The sequence below is a fragment of the Ranitomeya variabilis genome, chromosome 1, assembly GCF_051348905.1.
Source record: "Ranitomeya variabilis isolate aRanVar5 chromosome 1, aRanVar5.hap1, whole genome shotgun sequence".
In the NCBI taxonomy this organism is placed as follows: Eukaryota; Metazoa; Chordata; class Amphibia; order Anura; family Dendrobatidae; genus Ranitomeya; species Ranitomeya variabilis.
The window spans coordinates 796,359,400-796,383,725 of record NC_135232.1 but is presented as its reverse complement, the minus strand read 5'-3'; the positions used below and the strand labels follow the sequence as shown (position 1 = coordinate 796,383,725).

Sequence of the window (24,326 nt, the reverse complement as noted above, 5' to 3'; positions counted from 1 at the left end):
CTTTATTGCCTCCAATCTTAGATCTTTTAATCAGTGTGGCGAGCAGCTAAGGTCTTCTTCCAATATTCTTATGTGGGTGTTGAACAAAACATCTACTCAACTTAAAGGGAATCTGTCGGTGGGATCAACCCTCCTAAGCCGTTTATATGGGAATGTAGGTCATAGGAAGCTGAATAAAATGATACCTCGATATTCACAATCTGATGTCTTATTCCAGAGAAATCTTTGTTTTTCTTTTATGTAAATGAACTGTTCTATGGACCGGACACTGATCTGCAGGAGAATCTGCCTCCAGGGCTTATTTTAAATAAAAAGGGGCATTACCAGTGTGAGACATGTAACTAACACACAACAGGAGAACTGTACTTTGTCTCAAACAAACACATTTTTGCAATTCTCTAATGTCTACTGTATTGTAACAATATTGCAGCCCTGTCTGCCTGTGAACTGGAAGCTGAGAAGAACCTGCAGATGTGTCAATAATAATCACACACAAATCCGCAGTGAGATCAGGAGAGCAGACAGCGACCATTACATATTACACTGGTAACTCCCTCTTTTAGGTAAAATAAGCTCTGGAGGCAGATTCTCATGCAGATCAGTGTTTGGCCCATAGATCTTAACAGCTTATTAACATATAAGAAAAATGTGGATTTCTCTGGAATTAGTCATTGGATAACAGATATCAAGGTATCATTTATTCAGTTTCTTATGGCCTGCGGGCCCATATAGACGACTGAGGAGGGTTGATCCTACTTACAGATTCCCTTTAAATTTTTATAGGGTGTGAATCAAGTGACTTGAATCTTGAAAATGAAGGACCGTGAACTGTGCTACTCCACAGATGCTTTATATCATCGTGAATTTCTACAGCAACATGACTTTTGGATAGCGATACTGTATCCCTGCACAGAGTTCACCATTCTCCATGTTTGAAGACTCAAGTCACTTTATTCACATTAAAGGATATGGACACCTTTAACGCAATTTTTCTATTTTTAAATATATATATTTTGGAAAAATAAAATAGAATTCTGCTTTTACTATTTGGCTTATATGTCTGTTTGTTTCCCTACTATTTGCTGGCTGCAGAATGAAATATAATAATAATAATAATGATAATAATAATAATAATAAGTGAGATAGTTCTGATGGAAGTTTGTAACTTTAATCTGCCTTTTATGAGCTCATTAACAGATTCCCAGATAACCCATAATCCGTAATGCTCAGTGCAACACAGAAGCTGCATATGGCAAACGGTGCAAATTTTGTAATAAAACCCAATCTCAAAATTTTCTTTTTTTTGCTCAAAATCTATGCATTTGCCTGAAATTTTATACACTAATTTAAAAAAATATATATACCGTACATCACATTTTTTTCAAAAAAAATTCTGTTCCTTGTTAGCCACAAGTGGTTAAATAGATGGACATTTTGTACAACCCACATATGTATGGTTTTCAAAGAATAAACATTCTGGTAATAGTTTAAAGATAAAGATAAAAGCGGCACGTATTGGGAGGATTATATTGCCCTGGGCATCGAACCCGCTGATAGAAAAGAGCTTTGGTAGACTGATTGATAAAATGTTACTTTTATACTTTATTTAGAACCAAAAATAAGCAAGAAGGGAGCAGTGAGCCCAAGCAGAATTTGACCTGGTTCGAGTTTCTTTCAAATGAGTGGGTAATTTATTTGGGGTAACCTAACAACTGGATAATAAGCTTTTACTAACCTGTACTCTTACAACACCTGGCAAAAATTATGGAATCACCGGTCTTGGTGGATGTTCATTCAGTTGTTTAATTTTGTAGAAAAAAAGCAGATCACAGACATGGCACAAGACTAAAGTCATTTCAAATGGCAACTTTCTGGCTTTAAGAAACACTAAAAGGAATCAAGCACAAAAAATGTGGTAGTCAGTAATGGTTACTTTTTTAACCAAGCATGGGGAAAATTATGGAATCACTCAATTCTGAGAAAAAAATTATGGAATCACCCTGTAAATTTTCATATCCAAAAATAATACCTGCATCAAATTAGATCTGCTCATTAGTCTGCATCTAAAAAGGAATGATCACACCTTGGAGAGCTGTTACACCAAGTGGACTGACATGAATCATGGCTCCAACACGAGAGATGTCAATTGAAACAAAGGAGAGGATTATCAAACTCTTAAAAGGTAATTCATCACGCAATGTTGCAAAAGATGTTGGTTGTTCACAGTCAGCCGTGTCTAAAATCTGGACCAAATACAAACAACATGGGAAGGTTGTTAAAGGCAAACATACTGGTAGACATCAAAGCGTCAAGACTGGAAACTTCAAGCAATATGTCTCCAAAACAGGAAATGTACAACAAAACAAATGAGGAACGAATGGATGGAAACTGGAGTTAATGTCTGTGACCGAAGTGTAAGAAACCGCCTAAAGGAAATGGGATTTACATACAGAAAAGCTAAACGAAAGCCATCATTAACACCTAAACAGTAAAAAACAAAGTTACAATGGGCTAAGGAAAAGCAATCGTGGACTGTGGATGACTGGACGAAAGTCACATTCAGTGATGAATCGCGAATCTGCATTGGGCAAGATAATGATGCTCGAACTTTTGTTTGGTGCCATTCCAATGAGATTTATAAAGATGACTGCCTGAAGAGAACATGTTCAAATTGCCTCTTCTGAGAAAAAGAGGACTTAAACTCTATAGCGCCACCTGTTGGAAGTAGCGATCCTACAAGTCACAATCAACCCTTTAACGAGTCGTGCAATATGACTTAGGATAAAAGCCAAATCAGTATCTCAATTCGCAGATACGGTGTTTCGGGCTGTTGGCCCTCGTCAGTGCGAAGCATGAGAACTGATTTGGCTAGGTGAGAGGCTCTGGACTGGGGTCTAAGGGGTATCGTTTCTCCTTATGGAGAGTGACATACCAGCTGGCTTGTCAAGGTAAGGAGGCTTATTCGCCATGCAATGCTCCTCTGGGAAATTAAATATTCAAATTGCCTCTTTTGAGAAAAAGAGAAGATGCAAATTTCCACAGTCATTGATGATATGGGGCTGCATGTCAGGTAAAGGCACTGGGGAGATGGATGTCATTACATCTTCAATAAATGCGCAACTTTATGTTGATATTTTGGACACTTTTCTTATCCCATCAATTGAAAGGATGTTTGGGGATGATTAAATCATTTTGCAAGATGATAATGCATGCTGCCATAGAGCAAAAACTGTGCAAACATTCCTTGAAAAAAGACACATAAGGTCAATGTCATGGCCTGCAAATAGTCCGGATCTCAATCCAACTGAAAATCTTTGGTGGAAGTTGAAGAAAATGGTCCATGACAAGGCTCCAACCTGCAAAGCTGATCTGGCAACAGCAAACAGAGAAAGTTGGAGCCGGATTGATGAAGAGTCTGTTTGACACTCATTAAGCCCATGCCTCAGAGACTGCAAGCTGTTCTAAAAGCCAGAGGTGGTGCAACAAAATACTAGTAATGTTTTGCAGTGGGTTTTTTTTTGTTTGTTTTTTGATTCCATATTTTTTTCCTCAGAATTGAGTGACTCCGTAATTTTTCCCCCATGCTTGGTTAAAATAAGTAACCATTACTGACTACCACATTTTTTGTTCTTGATTTCTTTTAGTGTTTCTTAAAGCCAGAAAGTTGCCATTTGAAATTACTTTAGTTTTGTGCCATGTCTGTGATCTGCTTTTTTTCTACAAAATTAAACAACTGAATAAACATCCTCCAAGGCCGGTGATTACATAATTTTTTCCAGGGGTTGTATATGCCGATATATTGGAGTTACACAGGCTAATATATTAGGGAATGGTACCAATTACAATTCCCTAATGTAATCTCACCAAAACAATGGCTCCTGCTGCTAGCTATATGATAGAGGAAAGTACAGGTTCGATCATTAAGGCTGTGTGCACACGTTGCTGATTTTTTGCGTTATTTTCGCGTTTTTTGCGATAAAAACGATATAAAACTGCAAAAAAAAAAAAATCATACAATATGCATCCCATCATTTAGAATGAATTCTGCATGTTTTGTGCGCATGATGCGTTTTTTTCCGCGAAAAAAATGCATCGCAGTAAAAATCGCAGCATGTTCATTAATTTTGCGGGGTTTATTTCGGATTTCCCACTATAAAATGCATTGGGAAATGTCCGGAAAAAAACGCATCAAAAACGCGGCAAAAATGCGCAAAAAACGCATGCAGATTTCTTGCAGAAAATTTCCGGTTTTTCTCAGGAATTTTCTGCAAGAATTCCTGAACGTGTGTACATAGCCTTAGGGATTTTTCTTGTAAAACTGTCTATAGACTGTTGGTGGCCTGCATGGAGATTGCCATGCTGCTGTCTTCTTCTAGCTTTGTATTGTGCTTGCAGTGAGAGTATATTAAAAAATTGCAAGTAATGCAATGGCCTGATATATAGGCCTGTGTAACCTTAAAGGGGAGTTCCACTCTTCCTTCTCACCCACACCGTTTCTTATGTACTTTACTAGATATCTTTCACTGAGAAAAATGGATGAGACCTGGAAAAGATGGAACATAATACAACTTAACCCATAATAACCACAATAAACGTTGACACTTACAACTTATTAGTAAAGCAGCCTAAGTGCACCCCGCTTACATATTTCTTCTTCACTTTCCCTCCACATAAAGGACAGAAGATGCAGCAAAACCTGAGAAAATGCAAAGAGGGGCAACAGTGAAAAGAAGGCTTAGCTCCCTGAAGAATAGGGTTACTGGATCCTGGCAAAAGGATAAGGTACAAAAGTGTAAAACTTCAATGAAATGATTGCTGTTTGTAGAGCAGTGGATAGGGGAATGCAGTATATTTGAATTATTTTATGGACACCACTTATTACACCATCATTGCCCACAAATAATACACTGTATTCCATACACCAGTCTATGCTGTAGATAAGCCCCTGACGGCGGAGGCCGCATCTTATAGGCAAAAATTGGGGTGACAGGTTCCTTTTAAGAAAAAGATTTCTTCTGAGGTCTTGGGAGATATTTTTCTTCAGACTGCAGTCTGTACTGGGAAGGGCTTCTGCTTCAAGTATGTGATGGGGTCATTTATTACATTCTTGCAGAAAATCTTTACGTACATGGTTGGTCACATTGACCATTCAAACCAACCACCTTCTTTAATTTTTTTGTGTGGTGCATTTGGAAAAGGATTTGACTTGCCACTCTTTAACCCCTTAACCCCCAGAGCTTTTTTTGGTTTTGCGTTCTCCTCCTTCCCAGAGCCATAACTTTTTTTTATTTTTCCATCAATATGGTCATATGAGGGCTTATTTTTTGCGGGACGAGTTGTAGTTTTGAACAACGCCATTGATTTTACCATGTTGTGTACTACAAAACGATGAAATTGCAAAAAAAAGTGCAATCCCAAACTTTTTTTTTGTTTGGCTTTATTGCTAGGTTAAGTAAATGCTAAAACTGACCTGCCGTTATGATTCTCCAGGTCATTACAAGTTCATAGACACCAAACATATCTAGGTTATTTTTTAAATGGTAAAAAAAATTCCAAACCCCCAGTTCTTAGTCATATGAGTCCAGTGCTTTATCTCTGCTGCTATCCTGGTCTCAGCAGCACAAACCAGTGAGCTCTGTGATTAGCTGCAGCGCAAGTCCCTTTATGAGGTAATAACTCTGGAAAGCTTCAATGAATCCCGGTGATTCTGAGAATGGTTTCTCGTGACATATTGTACTTCATGAAAATAATAACATTTCTTTGATATTAATTGTGTTCATTTGTGAAAAAAAAGGAAATTTGGCAAAAATTTAGAAAATTTTGCAATTTTCCAACTTTGAATTTTCATGCCCTTAAATCAGAGATATGTCACAAAAAATACCTAATAAGTAACATTTCACACGTCTACTTTACATCAGCAGAATTCTGGAACCAAATTTTGTTGTTATAAGGGTTAAAAGTTGAACAGCGATTTCTCATTTTTACACCATTTTTTTTTAGGGACCACATCACATTTGAAGTCACTTTGAGGGGTCTGTATGATAGAAGATACCCAAAAGTGACACCATTTTAAAAATTGCACCCCTCATGGTGCTCAAAACCACATTCAAGAACTTTATTAACGCTTCATGGGGGTTCACAGGAATTTTTGGAATGTTTAAACAAAATTAACATTTAACTTTTTTTCACAAAAAATTTACTACAGATCCAATTTTTTTTAATTTCTCTAGGGTAACAGGAGAAATTGGATCCCAAAAATTGCTATACAATTTGTCCTGAGTACGCTGATACCACATATGTGGGGGTAAACCACTGTTTGGGTGCACAGCAGAGCTTGGAAGAGTAGGACCACCGTTTCACTTTTTCAACGCAAAATTGGCTGGAATTGAGATTGGATGCCATGTCGCGTTTGGAGAGCCCCTGATGTGCCTAAACAGTGGAAACCCCCCATAAGTGACACCATTTTGGAAACTAGACCCCGCCAAGGAACTTATCTAGATGTGTGGTGAGCACTTTAAACCTCCAAGTGCTTCACAGACGTTTATAAAGTAGAGCCGTCAATTTCTTATTTTTCCAAGGGTAACAGGATAAATTGGAACCCAAAAGTTGTGCTAAAACTGACCTGCCATTATGATTCTCCAGGTCATTACAAGTTCATAGACATCAAACATATCTTGGTTATTTTTTATCTAAGTGGTAAAAAATTTTTTTTTGCAATTTTCCGAGACCCGTAGCGTCTCTATTTTTTATGATCTTGGGTTGGGTGAGGGCTTGTTTTTTGCGTGCCGAGCTGACATTTTTAATGATACCATTTCGGTGCAGATACGTTCTTTTGATTGCCCATTAGTGCATTTTAATACAATGTCGTGGCAACCAAAAAAATGTAATTCTTGTGTTTTTAAATTTTTTCTTGCTATGCCATTTAGTGATCAGATTAATTTTTTTTTTTTATTGATAGATCTCGTGATTCTGAATGCAAAATATGTGTAGGGTTTTTTTTATTGTTTTATTTTGAAAGGGGCAAAAGGGGGGGTGATTTGAACCTTTATATATATTTTTTTTCATATTTTTAAAACTTTTTTTTTTACTTTTGTCATGCTTCAATAGCCTTTATGGGAGGCCAGAAGCTGGCATAGCTTGATCGGCTCTGCTAAAAAAGGGCGATGCTCAGATCGCCCCTATGTAGCTGAACTACAGCATTGCTATGAGCACCGACCACAGGGTGGCGCTCACAGCAATCTGGCATCAACAACCATAGAGGTCTGCAGGAGACCTCTGGTTGTTAAGCCGACGCACTGCTGACCCCGATCACGTGACGGAGGTCAAAGGTGCGCGCATTTCCGTCTGGATGTCTGGAAGCGCTTGTTAAATGCCGCTTCAGAGTTTGACAGCGGCATTTAGCTAGTTAATAGGGGTGGGCAGATCGTGATTCTGCCCGTGCCTATAGCGGGCACGTCAGTTGTTGAAATAGCTGACATGTCCCGGCTTTGATGCGGGCTCACCGCTGGAGCCTGCATCAAAGCAGGGATTCTGCCATCCGATGGCAGAAAGGGGTTAATAAAAGTGTTATGGTATGCATATTATACTTAAAACTGCAGAATGTCATTTGGCTTCAAAGAAGATCTGTCTTCTATCTTGATTTGTCTCAGTAAATGGACAAGTCCACATAATATAGCAAATCTGGAGCATCTTTTCTTTTAGCTCCGTGCTGTACCATTCCTACAAATTTTTTTTTTTATTAAATACCTTTGTCTGTAGATTGTTCTTTAAGTATCCTCCTCAGTTTCAGTGCCTCCACCACTTGCCTAGTGTCAGTTGATCAGCTGCAGCGGTACTCGCGCTGCAGCTAATCACAGAACTCATTGGTTTGTGCTGATGAGACCGGGATAGCAGCAGAGATAAAGCAGTGGACTCATACGACTCTAAGAAATGGGGGCTGAACCAGTTACAGAAGTGTCTACTCTCTTTAACATTGTCCAATCGGTTTCACCAATGATATACTATATAAGAACACCCCCCTTTGACAAGAGAAATGGTAACATCCAGGTTGAAAAATATTTTCATAAATAATTATGAGGTGTAATAGAGAAACTACAAAGTACAGTTATGAAAAAGATGCTCCAGAATGATTATTCTATGGGAAATAGACATATTTAATGAAAACGATATGTCAGGAGAGAGAGAGGCGAGCTTTAAAACTAAAATAAAGCACTTAGTAAAATTCTTTTAAACTAAGGTCAAATTAGTATAACCTTTATCTTTTTACAGACTTATTCAATAGTGTAGAAGCAGTGTAAAATGAAATGTCTCTGCAATTCCGCCAGTAAAATATAATCATCCTCTTGTCTTCTAGGGTAAGATGAAAGAGCCGCTAAAAGAGAAAGGCAGAGATCCAACGGACAAATGGATAAATACCAATGGGCATGAGCTGGTGCCAGGCTGCTTCTCAAGTCACGCCAAATGCACTTTATGCACCAGGTCACTTGTAAATAGGCGTGGACTACAGTGCATGCGTGAGTAGGCACTGCTTGTTTGCTTGAAGGGTGGGCACTGCCACATTACAGTCTCCTTTTCTAGAGTAGAGCAAAAAGATCTGTGCTGTCCCGGTCTGGCATCCATCCTCCGTGGCAGCCGGACCATGACATCCTTACTTCTACAGCCCTGACCTGGCATTCTGGGAGCTTCTGCTGTTTACTAGACCATGCAACACCTTGACGTCAGGTGGGACTTGGTAACTGGGCTTCATGTCACACCATAACATTGTGGGACCTAGTAAACCCCAAAGCCTTAGTCTGGCTGCCGGACTAATGCAGAACAAATCTTTTGGCTCAAGTCTATTTGATGTATTTATAGTGGTCTGTGGATTATGTGGCGTTGTGTTCTATAATATTAAAATGTCAAAGGTTTGGAGATAGTTTCTTTTAGTCCTTTTGAGATGGACATGTGGCCTGGCACAAAAATGTTGCCTTTCACCATTTGAGGAACCTTAAATGGAAAGTGTACTTCTTTTTCCTACCTGGTTTCTGAATGTTGGACTTTATATTGCATCACTATGTATTGAGGTTTTTTGTCTTTTTTTTGTTTACTGCAAAGATTTCACTAGCAAGGTCAATTGAACACTACTTGATATGCTAGAACTATGCCATGTTCATATATCAACCCAGGAGAAGTTAGCCTTTCATATAATACTTGAACGTTGTGCAGTGGCAAAAATGAGTGTTCCCTTTCAGGTCTGTGAGGGATGAGGTAGTCCGCCAATACAGTGCGTAGTGTTTTGTGTTTTATTGGAATGCTATATACCAGTGCAGTGTGTATTAATGGAGAGGTGCTTTGTGTTATGAAAGCAGAGTTCTACCACCTTATGTAGTTTTTAACCCCTTTACCCCTGAGGGTGGTTTGGACGTTAATGACCGGGCCAATTTTTACAATTCTGACCACTGTCCCTTTATGAGGTTATAACTCCGGAAAGCTCCAATAGATCCCGGTGATTCTGAGACTGGTTTCTCATGATATATTGTACTTCATGAAAATGGTAAAATTTCTTTGCTATGAATTGTGTTTATTTGTGCAATTTTCCAACTTTGAATTTTCATACCCTTAAATCATATGTCACACAAAATACTTAATGAGTAACATTTCCCACATGTCTACTTTACATCAGCACAATTCTGGAAACAAATTCTTTTTTGTTATAAGGGTTAAAAGTTGAACAGCGATTTCTCATTTTTACACCACCATTTTTTTTTTAGGGACCACATCACACTTGAAGTCACTTTGAGGGGTCTATATGATAGAAGATACCCAAAAGTGACACCATTCTAAAAACTGCACCCCTCAATGTGCTCAAAACCACATTCAAGAAGTTTATTAACGCTTCATGGGGGTTCACAGGAATTTTTGGAATGTTAAAAAAAAAAAAGAACATTTAACTTTTTTTTTCACAAAAAATTTACTTCAGATCCAATTTTTTTTATTTTCCCAAGGGTAACAGGAGAAATGGGACCCCAAAACTTGTTGTGCAATTTGTCCTGAGTACGCTGATACCCCATATGTTGGGGTAAACCACTGTTTGGGCACATGGCAGAGCTCGGAAGGGAAGGAGCACCGTTTCACTTCTTCAATGCAAAATTGACTGGAATTGAGATTGGATGCCATGTCACGTTTGGAGAGCCCCTGATGTGCCTAAACAGTGGAAACCCCCATAAGTGACCCCATTTTGGAACCCAGACCCCCTCAAGGAACTTATCTAGATGTGTGGTGAGCACTTTGAACCCCCAAGTGCTTCACAGACGTTTATAATGTAGAGCCGTCAAAAACAAAATCACATTTTTTCCACAAAAATGATCTTTTCGCCCCCAATTTTTTATTTTTCCAAGGGTAACAGGATAAATTGGACTCCAAAACCACATTCAATAAGTTTGTTAACTCTTCAGGTGTTTCACAGGAATTTTTGGAATGTTTAAAAAAAAATAAAAAAAAATGAACAGTTAACTTTTTACACAAAAATTTACTTCAGCTCCAATTTGTTTTATTTTACTAAGGGTAATGGGAGAAATTGGACCCAAAAAGTTGTTGTACAATTTGTCCTGAGTACGCTGATACCCCATATGTGGGGGTAAACCACTGTTTGGGCGCATGGCAGAGCTCGGAAGGGAAGGAGCGCCGTTTGACTTTTCAATGCAAAATTGACTGGAATTAAGATAGGACACCATGTCGCATTTGGAGAGCCCCTGATGTGCCTAAACATTGAAACCCCCCACAATTGACACCATAATAGAAACTAGACCCCCCAAGGAACTTATCTAGATGTGTTGTGAGAACTTTGAACCCCCAAGTGTTCCACTACAGTTTATAACGCAGAGCCGTGAAAATAAAAAATCTTTTTTTTCCACAAAAATTACTTTTAAGCCCCCAGTTTTGTATTGTTCCAAGGGTAGCAGGAGAAATTGGACCCCAAAAGTTGTTGTCCAATTTTTCCTGAGTACGCTGATACCTCATATGTGGAGGGGAACCACCGTTTGGGCGCATGGCAGAGCTTGGAAGGGAAGGAGCGCAGTTTTAGAATGCAGACTTGGATTGGTGTGCAGGCGTCACATTGCGTTTGCAGAGCCCCTGATGTACCTAAACAGTAGAAACCCCACACAGAGTGACCCCATATTGGAAACTAGACCCCCCAAGGAACTTATCTAGATGTGTTGTGAGAACTTTGAACCCCCAAGTGTTTCACTACAGTTTATAACGCAGAGCCGTGAAAACAAAAAATCTTTTTTTTTCCACACAAATTATTTTTTGGCCCCCAGTTTTGTATTTTCCCAAGGGTAACAGGAGAAATTGGACCCCAAAAGTTGTTGTCCAATTTGTCCTGAGTACGCTGATACCCTATATGTGGGGGGGGGGGGGAATCACCATTTGGGCGCATGGCAGAGCTCGGAAGGAAAGGAGCGCCGTTTGGAATGCAGACTTAGATGGATTGGTGTGCAGATTGTAACAACCCTGCTGGCATCGCTGCATGGCCCCCCCATCCCCCACCTGCATTACACTCAAACTCACTTACTTCTCTGGGCCTTGTTGTGACTTCTCTCTGCTGCCAGCTCCATGCTGTGTGCCTCATGTGCATGCTCTGTCTGTGTGCATAGGGGGGCGGCGCTGGCAACTCCTGTGTCTTATTGAGTCTGTGTCCACCTTGCTAAGGTGTCCCCAGCCAATTGCCATGAGGCTTCCTGTATTTAAGAGATCCCCACCCATTGGTGGGGGCCTGTGCAACTTACTCCCTCGGTCAGTTCTTAGCTGCTGAGGTGCCAGGCCCTGTCTCTATTACTCTCGTGTCCGCCACCCAGGGGGGTGTTGTACCCTGTCTGTGTCCTGTGTAGCCACCCAGTGGGGCTTAGTACCCTGGCCTATATCCTTGTGTAGCCACCCAGCGGGGCTTTGTACCCTGGCCTATATCCTTGTGTAGCCACCCAGCGGGGCTTTGTACCCTGGCCTATGTCCACCACCCAGAGGGGTGTCGTACCCTGGCTTGTGTCCATCTCTCTGTGCCTTGTCCTGTTCCTGACTTTGTCTTAGCCTAGTCCTGTTCCTGTGTCCGTTTATATCCCTGCCTTGGTTTCCTTTCCGTGCTGTGCGTACTCTGTGTCTTGCTTTGCTCTGCTTTCGGCTCTGCTCTCTGCGACCTTGCTTTGCTCCTTGCTCAGCATTCTGTGACCTTGCTCTGCACTCTCTGGTTTTGCTCTCGGCTCTGCACTCTGACTTTGCTCTGCTCTCAGCTCTGCACTCTGTGGCTTTGCTCTCAGCTCTGCTCTCTGTAGCTTTGCTCTGCACTTTGCTTTGTACTCTGACTTTGCTCTGCTCTCAGCTCTGCACTCTGTGGCCCTGCTCTGCGGCTCCGCTCAGCTTTCGCTCTGCGGCTCCGCTTCTTGTGGTTCTACCTTGCTCCGCTCCTTGCGGTTCTACCTGGCTCCGCTCCTTGACGTTCTACCTCTCCCGCTCTTGGCTCCTCCTCCTGCGTTTCTGCACTTGGCTCCGCCTCCAGCTCTTGGCGCTGCCCCCTGCGTTTCCGTGCTTGGCTCCGCCTCCTGCTCTTGGCTCCACCTTCTGCATTGCTGTGCTTGGCTCCACCTCCTGCTCTTGGCTCCGCCTCCTGAATTTCTGTTCTTGGCTCTAGCTCCTGTGCTTTTGCTCTGAATCCGCTCTTGCGGTCTTTCTCTACCTATTCTTAAGTCCTCCTGTCTGAACAGGTTCTTACCTATTTTACATACTTGCCTGCAGACCAGTCCCTACCGGTTCTTCTAGTGTAACAGCCTTGTCCGCCTGTCCTGCCAGAGAGCCAGCCATACCTGCCTGCCTACCAGAGAACCAGCCGTGCCCGCCAGTGTCTCTGTACCCGTCCACCTGCCTGTGTCTCAGCTGTACCCGCCTGTCTGCCAGAGTGCCAGCCGTGCCCGCTTGCCTGTCTATGTTCCATTCTCCTGTGGGATCAGCAGCCAAAGCCAGACACCACCCTGGAGTAGCACCTGGTAGCTTCCTATTGCACAAGTCTGACCTCACCATCAGAGGCTCCAGCGAACACCAAGGAAGCTACTTAGTTACGCCCCTTCCAGGGTAGTCTGATCTGTGGTCCAGTGGGGCCACACCCCCGCGCCAACCAGTCTAGGGCGCGAGCATGATTGCATTTGCAGAGCCCCTGATGTACCTAAACAGTAGAAACCCCCCACAAGTGACCCCATATTGGAAACTAGACCCCCCAAGGAACTTATCTAGATGTGTTGTGAGAACTTTGCACCCCCAAGTGTTTCACTACAGTTTATAACGCAGAGCCGTGAAAATAAAAAATCTTTTTTTTTTCCACAAAAATTATTAGTCCCCAGTTTTGTATTATCCCAAGGGTAACAGGAGAAATTGGACCCCAAAAGTTGTTGTCCAATTTGTACGCTGATACCCCATATGTTTGGGTAAACCCCTGTTTGGACGCATGGGAGAGCTCGGAAGGGAAGGAGCACTGTTTTACTTTTTCAACGCAGAATTGGCTGGAATTGAGATCGGACGCCATGTCGCGTTTGCAGAGCCCCTGATGTGCCTAAACAGTGGAAACCCGACAATTCTAACTGAAACCCTAACCCAAACACACCCCTAACCCTAATCCCAACCATAACCCTAACCACACCCCTAACCCTAATCCCAACCGTAAATGTAATCCAAACCCTAACCTCAGCCCCAACCCTAACTTTAGCCCCAACCATAACTTTAGCCCCAACCCTAACCCTAACTTTAACCCCAACCCTAACTTTTGCCCCAACCCTAACTGTAGCCCTAACCCTAACTGTAGCCCTAACCCTAACTTTACCCCAACCCTAACTTTAGCCCCAACCCTAACCTTAACCCTAATGGGAAAATGGAACTAAATACATTTTTCTAAATTTTATTATTTTTCCCTAACTAAGAGGGTGATGAAGGGGAGTTTGATTTACTTTTATAGCGGGTTTTTTAGTGGATTTTTATGATTGGCAGCCGTCACACACTAAAAGAAAAGTTTTTGTGTCTCCACATTTTGAGAGCTATAATTTTTCCATATTTTGGTCCATAGAGTCATGTAAGGTCTTGTTTTTTGCGGGACGAGTTGACGTTTTTATTGGTACCATTTTCGGGTACATGACTTTTTTTATCGCTTTTTATTCCGATTTTTGTGAGGTAGAATGAACAAAAACCAGCTATTCATGAATTTCTTTTGGGGGGGGCGCTTATACCGTTCCATGTTTGGTAAAATTGTTAAAGCAGTTTTATTCTTCGGGTCAGTACGATTACAGCGATACCTCATTTATATCATTTTTTTATGTTTTGGCGCTTTTATACGATAAAAGCTATTTTATATAAAAAATAATTATTTTTGCATCGCTTTATTCTGAGGACTATAACTTTTTTATTTTTTCATTGATGACGCTGTATGGTGCCTCGTTTTTTGCGGGACAAGATGACGTTTTCAGCGGTACCAGGTTTATTTATATCTGTCTTTTTGATTGCGTGTTATTCCACTTTTTGTTTGAAGGTATGATATTAGCGCGTCGTTTTTTTGCCTCATTTTTTTTACGGTGTTCACTGAAGGGGTTAACTAGCGGGACAGTTTCATAGGTCGGGTCGTTACGGACGCGGGGATACTAAATATGTGTACTTTTATTGTTTTTTTTTTATTATTTAGACAAATAAATGTATTTATTGGAAGAATATATTTTTTTTCACATTGCCCCAGGGGGGACATCACATTATAGTGACAGATCGCTGATCTGACACTTTGCAGTGCACTGTGTCAGATGAGCGATCACACAGGCACTGCAGGGAGGCTTCCCGGTGCCTGCTCTGAGCAGGCACTTGAAAGCCACCTCCCTGCAGGACCCGGAAGGCCCCCTGTGGCCATTTTGGATCCAGGCCTGCAGGGAGGAGGAAGTAGGAGACCCTCTGAGCAACGCGATCACATCGCGTTGCTCCGAGGGTCTCAGGGAAGTACGCAGGGAGCCCACTCCCTGCGCAATGCTTCCCTATGCCGCCGGAACGCTGCGATCATCTTTGATGTGTGTCGGGGGTTAATGTGACCGCTCCTGGCACATAGTGCCGGATGTCAGCTGTAATAATCAGCTGACACCCGGCGGCGATAGGCCGCGCTCCCTCCGTGAGCGCGGCCGATCACATATGACGTACTATCCCGTCACTGGGAATTAAGTCCCAGGTCACCTCGATGGGATAGTACGTCATATGGGATAAAGGGGTTAATAATGTGGAACATCATTTTTAAGTAGTTTTCCTTTAATTAGAATCACCTGGAAAACTAGTTATCACATGCGTTTAAGATTGATTTCAGTGATCCATTGAGCCCTGAGACACAATACCATCCACGAGTTTATTTGAAAAACAAAACAAATCTTTATGACACTTACCGTAAATCCAATTTGCATAATTTGGAACACGGTGTATTGTGCTTTATGTGAACCTAGTAGAATAGATGATACATATCATATAATATATTACAACTTTTAAAACTGACCTTGTTTGGCATTATGCTTTCATAGAACTACAGAATTTAAAGACTTTTATGTGGATATTTCGGACTTTCACCAACTACATTATTGCCAATTGTAGAGTTCAGTTAAACTCCTTTCTATAAATGTCACATAGTAAAAGGTGATAAACAGGAAAAAATGGACCTGTCATTCAGTATATGTCACATATCCATCAGCCATAGTGCCACAGCTCTACCCGGATCTGCTGCATTTCAGTCTGTTTCTGTCACCAGGTGCCATTGAGAGGTACTGGTGATAGAAGAGACATTATTAGCAGTATCTTTGGACAGCACAGATGCTGACTAGCCAGGGGTTAGTCTCGCCGAGACCTATGGTTCCACTCGGCTAGGCTAATAGATGTGCGTGCTGTCCAGCAGGTGTAATCATCTTTTTGCAGTGACTAATGGCTTGGTAAGGCTGGATACAGACGATCGTATCACATCTGATGAGAGCATTGGATGTGATATGCTAAAGACCCTTGGCTCCAGCTCTGGTGCAAGCGTGATCCTAGCGTCTGTGCTCTAAGCCTCTCGCATGAGAGAATTACAACACAGCTGCGGAGGAGACGGAGAAATTAATTTCTCCATCTCCTCTGCTGCCGATGTGGGCGGGAATCGCACTGCACTTGGGTGATATCTGAGTGCAGTGCGATGTTTCACACGCACCTATAGACTTATATGGGTGCGTGCGAGACAAATTTCGCATTCATTCGCAGCATGAAAAAAAAAACGCCTCTGACAACAGAAGTATAGGATTAAATTGGTGCGAATGCAATACGATTTTTAATCAGATTGCATTGATCCGATTTAATCGCAAGTGGGAGCGAGCCCTAACACTCCCTATTTAATCTCTGAGCTTTCTCCTGTTGTTGCCAAATATTGTACCTGGAAACTCTCTGGACTCTGGTGTTTTGTTTGTTCTGAGATTTTTCATATAGACTCTTCTTGTACCCTGACTTTATAGAATTCTGGTATGTTCCCTATCCTGATTGGCTTAGTTCTGATCTGGTAGCTAACTTCGGATCTCCCTCTGACTTCGGATTTTGATTTCTGTCTTTTTTCTTGCCACTCTAGTTACTGACATGGCTAGCTAGGCTTCTCTTGCCCCAAACTCACACCTAGATCAAGCAGCCAGTCTGTGGAAGAAACCCAGGGGCCCCGTTCTCAAACTAGTGGCATGTAAAAGTTTGGGCACCCCTGGTCAAAATTACTGTTATTGTGAACAGTTAAGCAAGTTGAAGATGAAATGATCTCTAAAAGGACTAACCTTAAAGATGACACATTGCCTTTGTACTTTAGGCGAAAAAGAAACAGTGAAGGAAATAAGTATTTGATCCCTTGCTGATTTTGTAAGTTTGCCCACTGACAAAGACCTGAACAGTCTATAATTTTAAGGGTAGGTAAATTTACTTGCATTTTGCAGTGAGAAATAACTGTTTGATCCCCTACCAACTATTAAGAGTTCTGGCTCCTACAGACCAGTTACACGCTCCTAATCAACTCGTTACCTGCATTAAAGACAGCTAGCTGTCTTACATAGTCACCTTTATAAAAGACTCCTGCCCATAGACTCAATCAGTCAGACGCTAACCTCTACAACATGGGCAAGACCAAAGAGCTTTATAAGGATGTCAGGAACAAGATCATAGACCTGCACAAGGCTGGAATGGGCTACAAAACCATAAGTAAGACGCTGGGTGAGGAGACAACTGTTGGTGCAATAGAAAGAAAATGGAACCCCACTTGACTGCAAAAGACCTTCAGGAAGATTTAGCAGACTGGAGTTGTAGTACATTATTCTACTGTTCAGAGACAACTAACAAATTATCTTGCTCCCATAGATGCCCCACAGTGACACCCCCAACAGTATGATGGCCCCCATAACTTCTCTAAACTATTTTGTCTATATGAATAAAGTCTACATGGCATCTCCTCTGCCCCATATGAAGACTATATAGCAGCTCCTCTGCCCCATATGAAGTCTATATAGCAGCTCCTCTGCCCCATATGAAGTCTATATAGCAGCTCCTCTGCCCCATATGAAGTCTATATAGCAGCTCCTCTGCCCCATATGAAGACTATATAGCAGCTCATCTGCCCCATATGAAGTCTATATAGCAGCTCCTCTGCCCCATATGAAGTATATATAGCAGCTCCTCTGCCCCATATGAAGACTATATAGCAGCTCCTCTGCCCCATATGAAGTCTATCTAGCAGCTCCTCTGCCCCATATGAAGTCTATATAGCAGCTCCTCTGCCCCATATGAAGTATATATAGCAGCTCCTCTGCCCCATATGAAGTCTATATAGCAGCTCCTCTGCCCCATATGAAGTATATATAGCAGCTCCTCTGCCCCATATGAAGTCTATATAGCAGCTCCTCTGCCCCATATGAAGTCTATATAGCAGCTCCTCTGCCCCATATGAAGTCTATATAGCAGCTCCTCTGCCCCATATGAAGTCTATATAGCAGCTCCTCTGCCCCATATGAAGTCTATCTAGCAGCTCCTCTGCCCCATATGAAGTCTATCTAGCAGCTCCTCTGCCCCATATGAAGTCTATATAGCGGTCTCATATGGATGAATTTTGTATAGCAGTTCTTCAGCCTGAAGTGAATGAAGTCTAGAGTTGTGGCCAAAAAGTTTGAGAACTATACAAATTTTACTTTTCACAAAATTATTGCCGCTTCGGTGTTTCTAGACCTTTTAGTCAGATTTTTCTATGGTTACGCAAGCACAATAAGCATTTTTACACTTGTATCAAAAAATACATCAAGTTTATGTAAAGACTCAATATTTAGTGTTAACCCTTATTTTTCAGGATCTCTGCAATCTGCCCTGACATGTTGGCTATCAGCTCCTGGGCCACATCCTGACTGATTCTTGTCTGATCAGTGCTTGGAGCTGATCCTAGTTCCTGTGCTTCCCTTGTCTTACCGCCGTCTGAGGATTGCCCACAGGTTGTCAGTGGGACTGAGAGCCGGGCGTTTCCTGGCCATGAACCTACAATTTCAATGTCTTAATCACCGAGCCACTCAGTTACCACTTTTGCCTTGTGACATGATCATCCTTCATGCTGCAAAACCCATCGTTCCTCACCAAAGTGCTCCTGGAGGGCCACCAGCTGGATCTGGCCCAGAATCTGATATCCAACATGTCAGGGTGAATTGCAGAAATCATGAACCGTGAGGGACAACACTGTACAGATTGAGTCTTTCCATACACTTATTTGCCAATAAAACTAATGAAATAATTATAATTGCACTTCAGTAACCATAGAAACAGCGAAGAGATCCAAAACACCAAGGCAGCAAACAGTGAAAACCGAGTTTGGTGTCATTCTGAAAAGTTGTGGCCAGGTCTGCAGAGAGCAGCCATTGCCCCGAAGAGCGGTGTTCTGCCGCCATCTAGTGGTGAGAACAGTAAGTGACGCTGATGGCTCTGCTCCTGCATGTACCGGTCACTCAGGTTGTGGCATTTACCGCAGCGCGTATCCCGCCCGTACACAGTACGGAGGCGCCAGCGGAGCCATAGCGTCACACTGAGTGGCCTCTGTACGGTGCCACGTCCGTGCCCGCACCGGTGTGGATACATGTACAATATAGACGCAGGTAGCACAGCACTCGCCGTCCGCCTCCCTCTCTCCAGGACCGGAAATGCCCCTCCTCCATACTTCCGCTTCCCGGTGACCCCGTCAGGTGGAGTCCGGTGTGCTCGGGAGCGCGGAACAGGTACTGTCCCGGTGTGGCTGATGGGTGCCAGGCTTTGTCCCTGGGGATGAGCCCCTGTGTGAGGCGGGCACCCTGCGGGGAGCTGAGGGGGTTAATGGCACAGCCTGCGGGTACGGTGTGTGATGCCAGTGTGTGACCTGCTGTCAGTGACAGGTGCAGTGTTCTACCCATGGCAGCTGGTGTCAGCAGCCTGCGGGTCTTCATGAGCCGTGTATGGGGGCGTCAGCCTTATAGGAGGGGGACAGCTCTGGCCTGGTGGCTACAGGATGCTGGTGTATGAGGACCCCGCAGAGATGTCATTGGGCGCAGCAGGGGGCTGCCTCATTCATGGGGGTACGAGGAGCTTAGCAGTGTGAGATGTGTGTGAAGACCCTTACTGGTCAGATGTGTGCTGTTATACCTACACCTGGCCGTATACTGAGCGTAGTATATACACCTGGCCGTATACTAAGAGTAGTATATACACCTGGCCGTATACTAAGAGTAGTATATACACCTGGCCGTATACTAAGAGTAGTATATACACCTGGCCGTATACTAAGAGTAGTATATACACCTGGCCGTATACTGAGCGTATTATATACACCTGGCCGTGTACTGAGCGTAGTATATACACCTGGCCGTATACTGAGCGTAGTATATACACCTGGCCGTATACTAAGAGTAGTATATACACCTGGCCGTATACTGAGCGTAGTATATACACCTGGCCGTATACTGAGCGTAGTATATACACCTGGCCGTATACTGAGCGTAGTATATACACCTGGCCGTATACTAAGAGTAGTATATACACCTGGCCGTATACTGAGCGTTGTATATATATACACCTGGCCGTATACTAAGAGTAGTATATACACCTGGCCGTATACTGAGCGTAGTATATACACCTGGCCGTATACTAAGAGTAGTATATACACCTGGCCGTATACTGAGCGTAGTATATACACCTGGCCGTATACTGAGCGTAGTATATACACCTGGCCGTATACTAAGAGTAGTATATACACCTGGCCGTATACTGAGCGTAGTATATACACCTGGCCGTATACTGAGCGTAGTATATACACCTGGCCGTATACTGAGCGTAGTATATACACCTGGCCGTATACTAAGAGTAGTATATACACCTGGCCGTATACTGAGCGTTGTATATATATACACCTGGCCGTATACTAAGAGTAGTATATACACCTGGCCGTATACTGAGCGTAGTATATACACCTGGCCGTATACTAAGAGTAGTATATACACCTGGCCGTATACTGAGCGTAGTATATACACCTGGCCGTATACTGAGCGTAGTATATACACCTGGCCGTATACTAAGAGTAGTATATACACCTGGCCGTATACTAAGAGTAGTATATACACCTGGCCGTATACTGAGCGTAGTATATACACCTGGCCGTATACTAAGAGTAGTATATACACCTGGCCGTATACTAAGAGTAGTATATACACCTGGCCGTATACTGAGCGTAGTATATACACCTGGCCGTATACTAAGAGTAGTATATACACCTGGCCGTATACTGAGCGTAGTATATACACCTGGCCGTATACTGAGCGTAGTATATACACCTGGCCGTATACTGAGCGTCGTATATACACCTGGCCGTATACTGAGCGTCGTATATACACCTGGCCGTATACTGAGCGTTGTATATACACCTGGCCGTATACTGAGCGTCGTATATATATACACCTGGCCGTATACTGAGCGTCGTATATACACCTGGCCGTATACTGAGCTTTGTATATACACCTGGCCGTATACTGAGCGTCGTATATACACCTGGCCGTATACTGAGCGTTGTATATACACCTGGCCGTATACTGAGCGTCGTATATATATATACACCTGGCCGTATACTGAGCGTCGTATATACACCTGGCCGTATACTGAGCGTCGTATATACACCTGGCCGTATACTGAGCGTCGTATATACACCTGGCCGTATACTGAGCGTCGTATATACACCTGGCCGTATACTGAGCGTTGTATATATATACACCTGGCCGTATACTGAGCGTCGTATGTATACACCTGGCCGTATACTGAGCGTCGTATGTATACACCTGGCCGTATACTGAGCGTCGTATGTATACACCTGGCCGTATACTGAGCGTCGTATGTATACACCTGGCCGTATACTGAGCGTTGTATATACACCTGGCCGTATACTGAGCGTTGTATATACACCTGGCCGTATACTGAGCGTCGTATATACACCTGGCCGTATACTGAGCGTCGTATATACACCTGGCCGTATACTGAGCGTCGTATATACACCTGGCCGTATACTGAGCGTTGTATATACACCTGGCCGTATACTGAGCATCGTATATATATACACCTGGCCGTATACTGAGCGTCGTATATAATACACCTGGCCGTATACTGAGCGTCGTATATAATACACCTGGCCATATACTGAGCGTAGTATATACACCTGGCTGTATACTGAGCGTTGTATATACACCTGGCCGTATACTGAGCGTTGTATATACACCTGGCCGTATACTGAGCATCGTATATATACACCTGGCCTTATACTGAGCGTTGTATATACACCTGGCTGTATACTGAGCGTTGTATATACACCTGGCCGTATACTGAGCGTTGTATATACACCTGGCCGTATACTGAGCATCGTATATATACACTTGGTCTTATACTGAGCGTCGTATATAAACCTGGCCGTATACTGAGCATCGTATATATACACCTGGCCTTATACTGAGCGTTGTATATACACCTGGCCGTATACTGAGCGTCGTATATATACACTGGCCGTATACTGAGCGTCGTATGTACTCCTGTGCCGTATACGGGGCGTCGTATGTACTCCTGGGCCGCGTACGGGGCATCGTATGAACTCCTGGGCCATGAGTGGTGTGTTCTGCAGTTATGATCCACTAAATGTTGGCCCTATTGCAGTTTACTTTTTATTTTCCTTTTCTTTTCATCCTGTGGTATTCGTTGATGGGTGTTGCGCTAATATGCCCCCAGATATCTTACGTGTGTAAAATCACCCCAGTGTGGGCTTTAGTACATCTTTGCAAAAATCGGGCCACTTTTTAAAAAGTGGCAATAGATTCAACTGAAAACATTTGGAAAATCAAAATCCTGTCACAATGGCAAAAAAAATTAAAAATAGGTGAATACATAATAAAAAATCTAATTAAGGCGCAATTTAATAGAATAAGGTGCAAATAGAAAATAGATTAAAAAAACAAACAAAATAAACCAATAAAAGGTGCAAATGGAATAATGAATCGGACCCATTAGTCTTTTACAATAGTGATTTACCTCTGGAAAAAGAAGCGTCATCTTGGCCCCGGGGAATCCCTGTTGACATTGCTCGCTTCATTACCTGGAAGTGGTTGTTATGGGGATTAATGACATGCCTGACATATTTGTGAAGGATTCACAGTCTGTCATCCCTTGTGTAATGATGACACCGGCACAGCTCTTTCATCACATCACCTGTCTTGGTATTTCCTTGTCAGTGTGAAGATCAAAGGCAGTTGTGCTCAAAAGTTTACATACCCCCGCAAAATTTTTGCTTTCTTGGCCTTTTTTCAGAGAATATGAATAACACTAAAACTTTTTCTCCACTCATGGTTAGTGGTTGGGTGAAGCCATTTATTGTCAAACTGCTATGTTTTCTCTTTTTAAATCATAATGACAACCCAAAACATCCAAATGACCCTTATCAAAAGTTCACACACCCCATTTCTTAATACCGTGTATTGTCTCCTCTACCATCAATGACAGCTTGAAATCTTTTGTGGTAGAAGTGGATGAGCTTCTTTATTTTCTCAAATGGTAAAGCTGCCCACTCTTTTTGGCAAAAAGCCTCCAGTTCCTGTAAATTCCTGGGCTGTCTAGCATGAACTGCGGGCTTGAGATCTCCCCAGAGTGGCTCAATGATATTGAGGTCAGGAGACTGAGATGGCCACTCTAGAACCTTCACTTTGTTCTGCTGTAGCCAATGACAGGTCGACTTGACCTAGTGTTTTGGATCGTTATCATGTTGGAACGTTTAAGTACGTCCTATGCGCAGCTTTCTGGCTGATGAGTGCAAATTTGCCTCCAGTATTTGCTGATAACGTGCTGCTTTCATCTTTCCTTCAACTTTGACCAAGTTTCCTGTGCCTTTTGTAGCTCACACATCCCCAAAGCATCAGCAATCCACCTCCGTGCTTTACAGTAGGAATGGTGTTCCTTTCATCATAGGCCTTGTTGACCTCTTTCCAAATGCAACGTGTTTGTGGCCAAAAAGTTCAATTTTGGTCTCATCACTCCAAATTACCTTGTTCCAGAAGTTTTGAGGCTTGTCTCTGTGCTGTTTTGCTTATTGTAGGCAAGATACTTTGTGACATTTGCGCAGTAATGGCTTTCTTCTGGCGACTTGACCATGCAACCCATTTTTCTTCAAGTGCCTCCTTATTGTGCTTCTTGAAACAGCCACACCGCTAGTTTTCAGGGAGTCCTGTATTTCTGCTGATGTTATGTGTTTGTTTTTTTTGCATCACAAATAATTTTCCTGGCAGTTGTGGACGATATTTTTGTTGGTCTACCTGACTGTGGTTTTGTTTTTAGAGCCCCTGATTTTCCATTTGTTAATCACATTGAACGCTGCTGACTTCCATTATCAATTCTTGGGATATCTTTATGTATCCCTTTCGTGTTTTATACAGTTCAACTACTTTTTCCAGTAGATCCGTTGACAATTCTTTTGCTTTCCCCATGACTCATAATCCAGAAACGTCAGTGGCTGGATGAAAGATGCAAGAGTCTGTCTGAATCCCAGAAACTCACTCAGCTTTTATGCACACACACTGATTACAAGCAAACAGGTCAAAGGGGAGGATGTTACCTTTAGTAGCCATTCAAACCCATTTGTGTCAACTTCTGTGCATGTTGTCAGGCCAAAATAAGTAGGGTATGTAAACTTTTGATCAGGGTCATTTGGATGTTTTGGGTTGCCATTATCATTTAAAAAGAGAAAACACAGTAGTTTGACAATAAATGGCTTC

General features: G+C 42.6%; 1 protein-coding gene across 4 annotated transcripts in view; it reads left to right on the top strand.

The window, feature by feature from the left end:
- The window catches only part of ARHGEF18 (Rho/Rac guanine nucleotide exchange factor 18), a 138,803-nt gene that overhangs the window by 19,646 nt on the left and 94,831 nt on the right, over positions 1-24,326 (top strand). For 2 of the 4 annotated variants that reach the window (XM_077273533.1, XM_077273525.1), the window contains exons 4-5: positions 4,677-4,782; positions 8,354-8,513. In XM_077273533.1, the coding sequence (XP_077129648.1) occupies positions 4,677-4,782; positions 8,354-8,513 (266 nt within the window). Of the gene's footprint in view, positions 1-4,676; positions 4,783-8,353; positions 8,514-19,001; positions 19,278-24,326 lie in introns of those variants that run through there. The other 2 variants (XM_077273546.1, XM_077273542.1) reach the window with 2 other exon arrangements.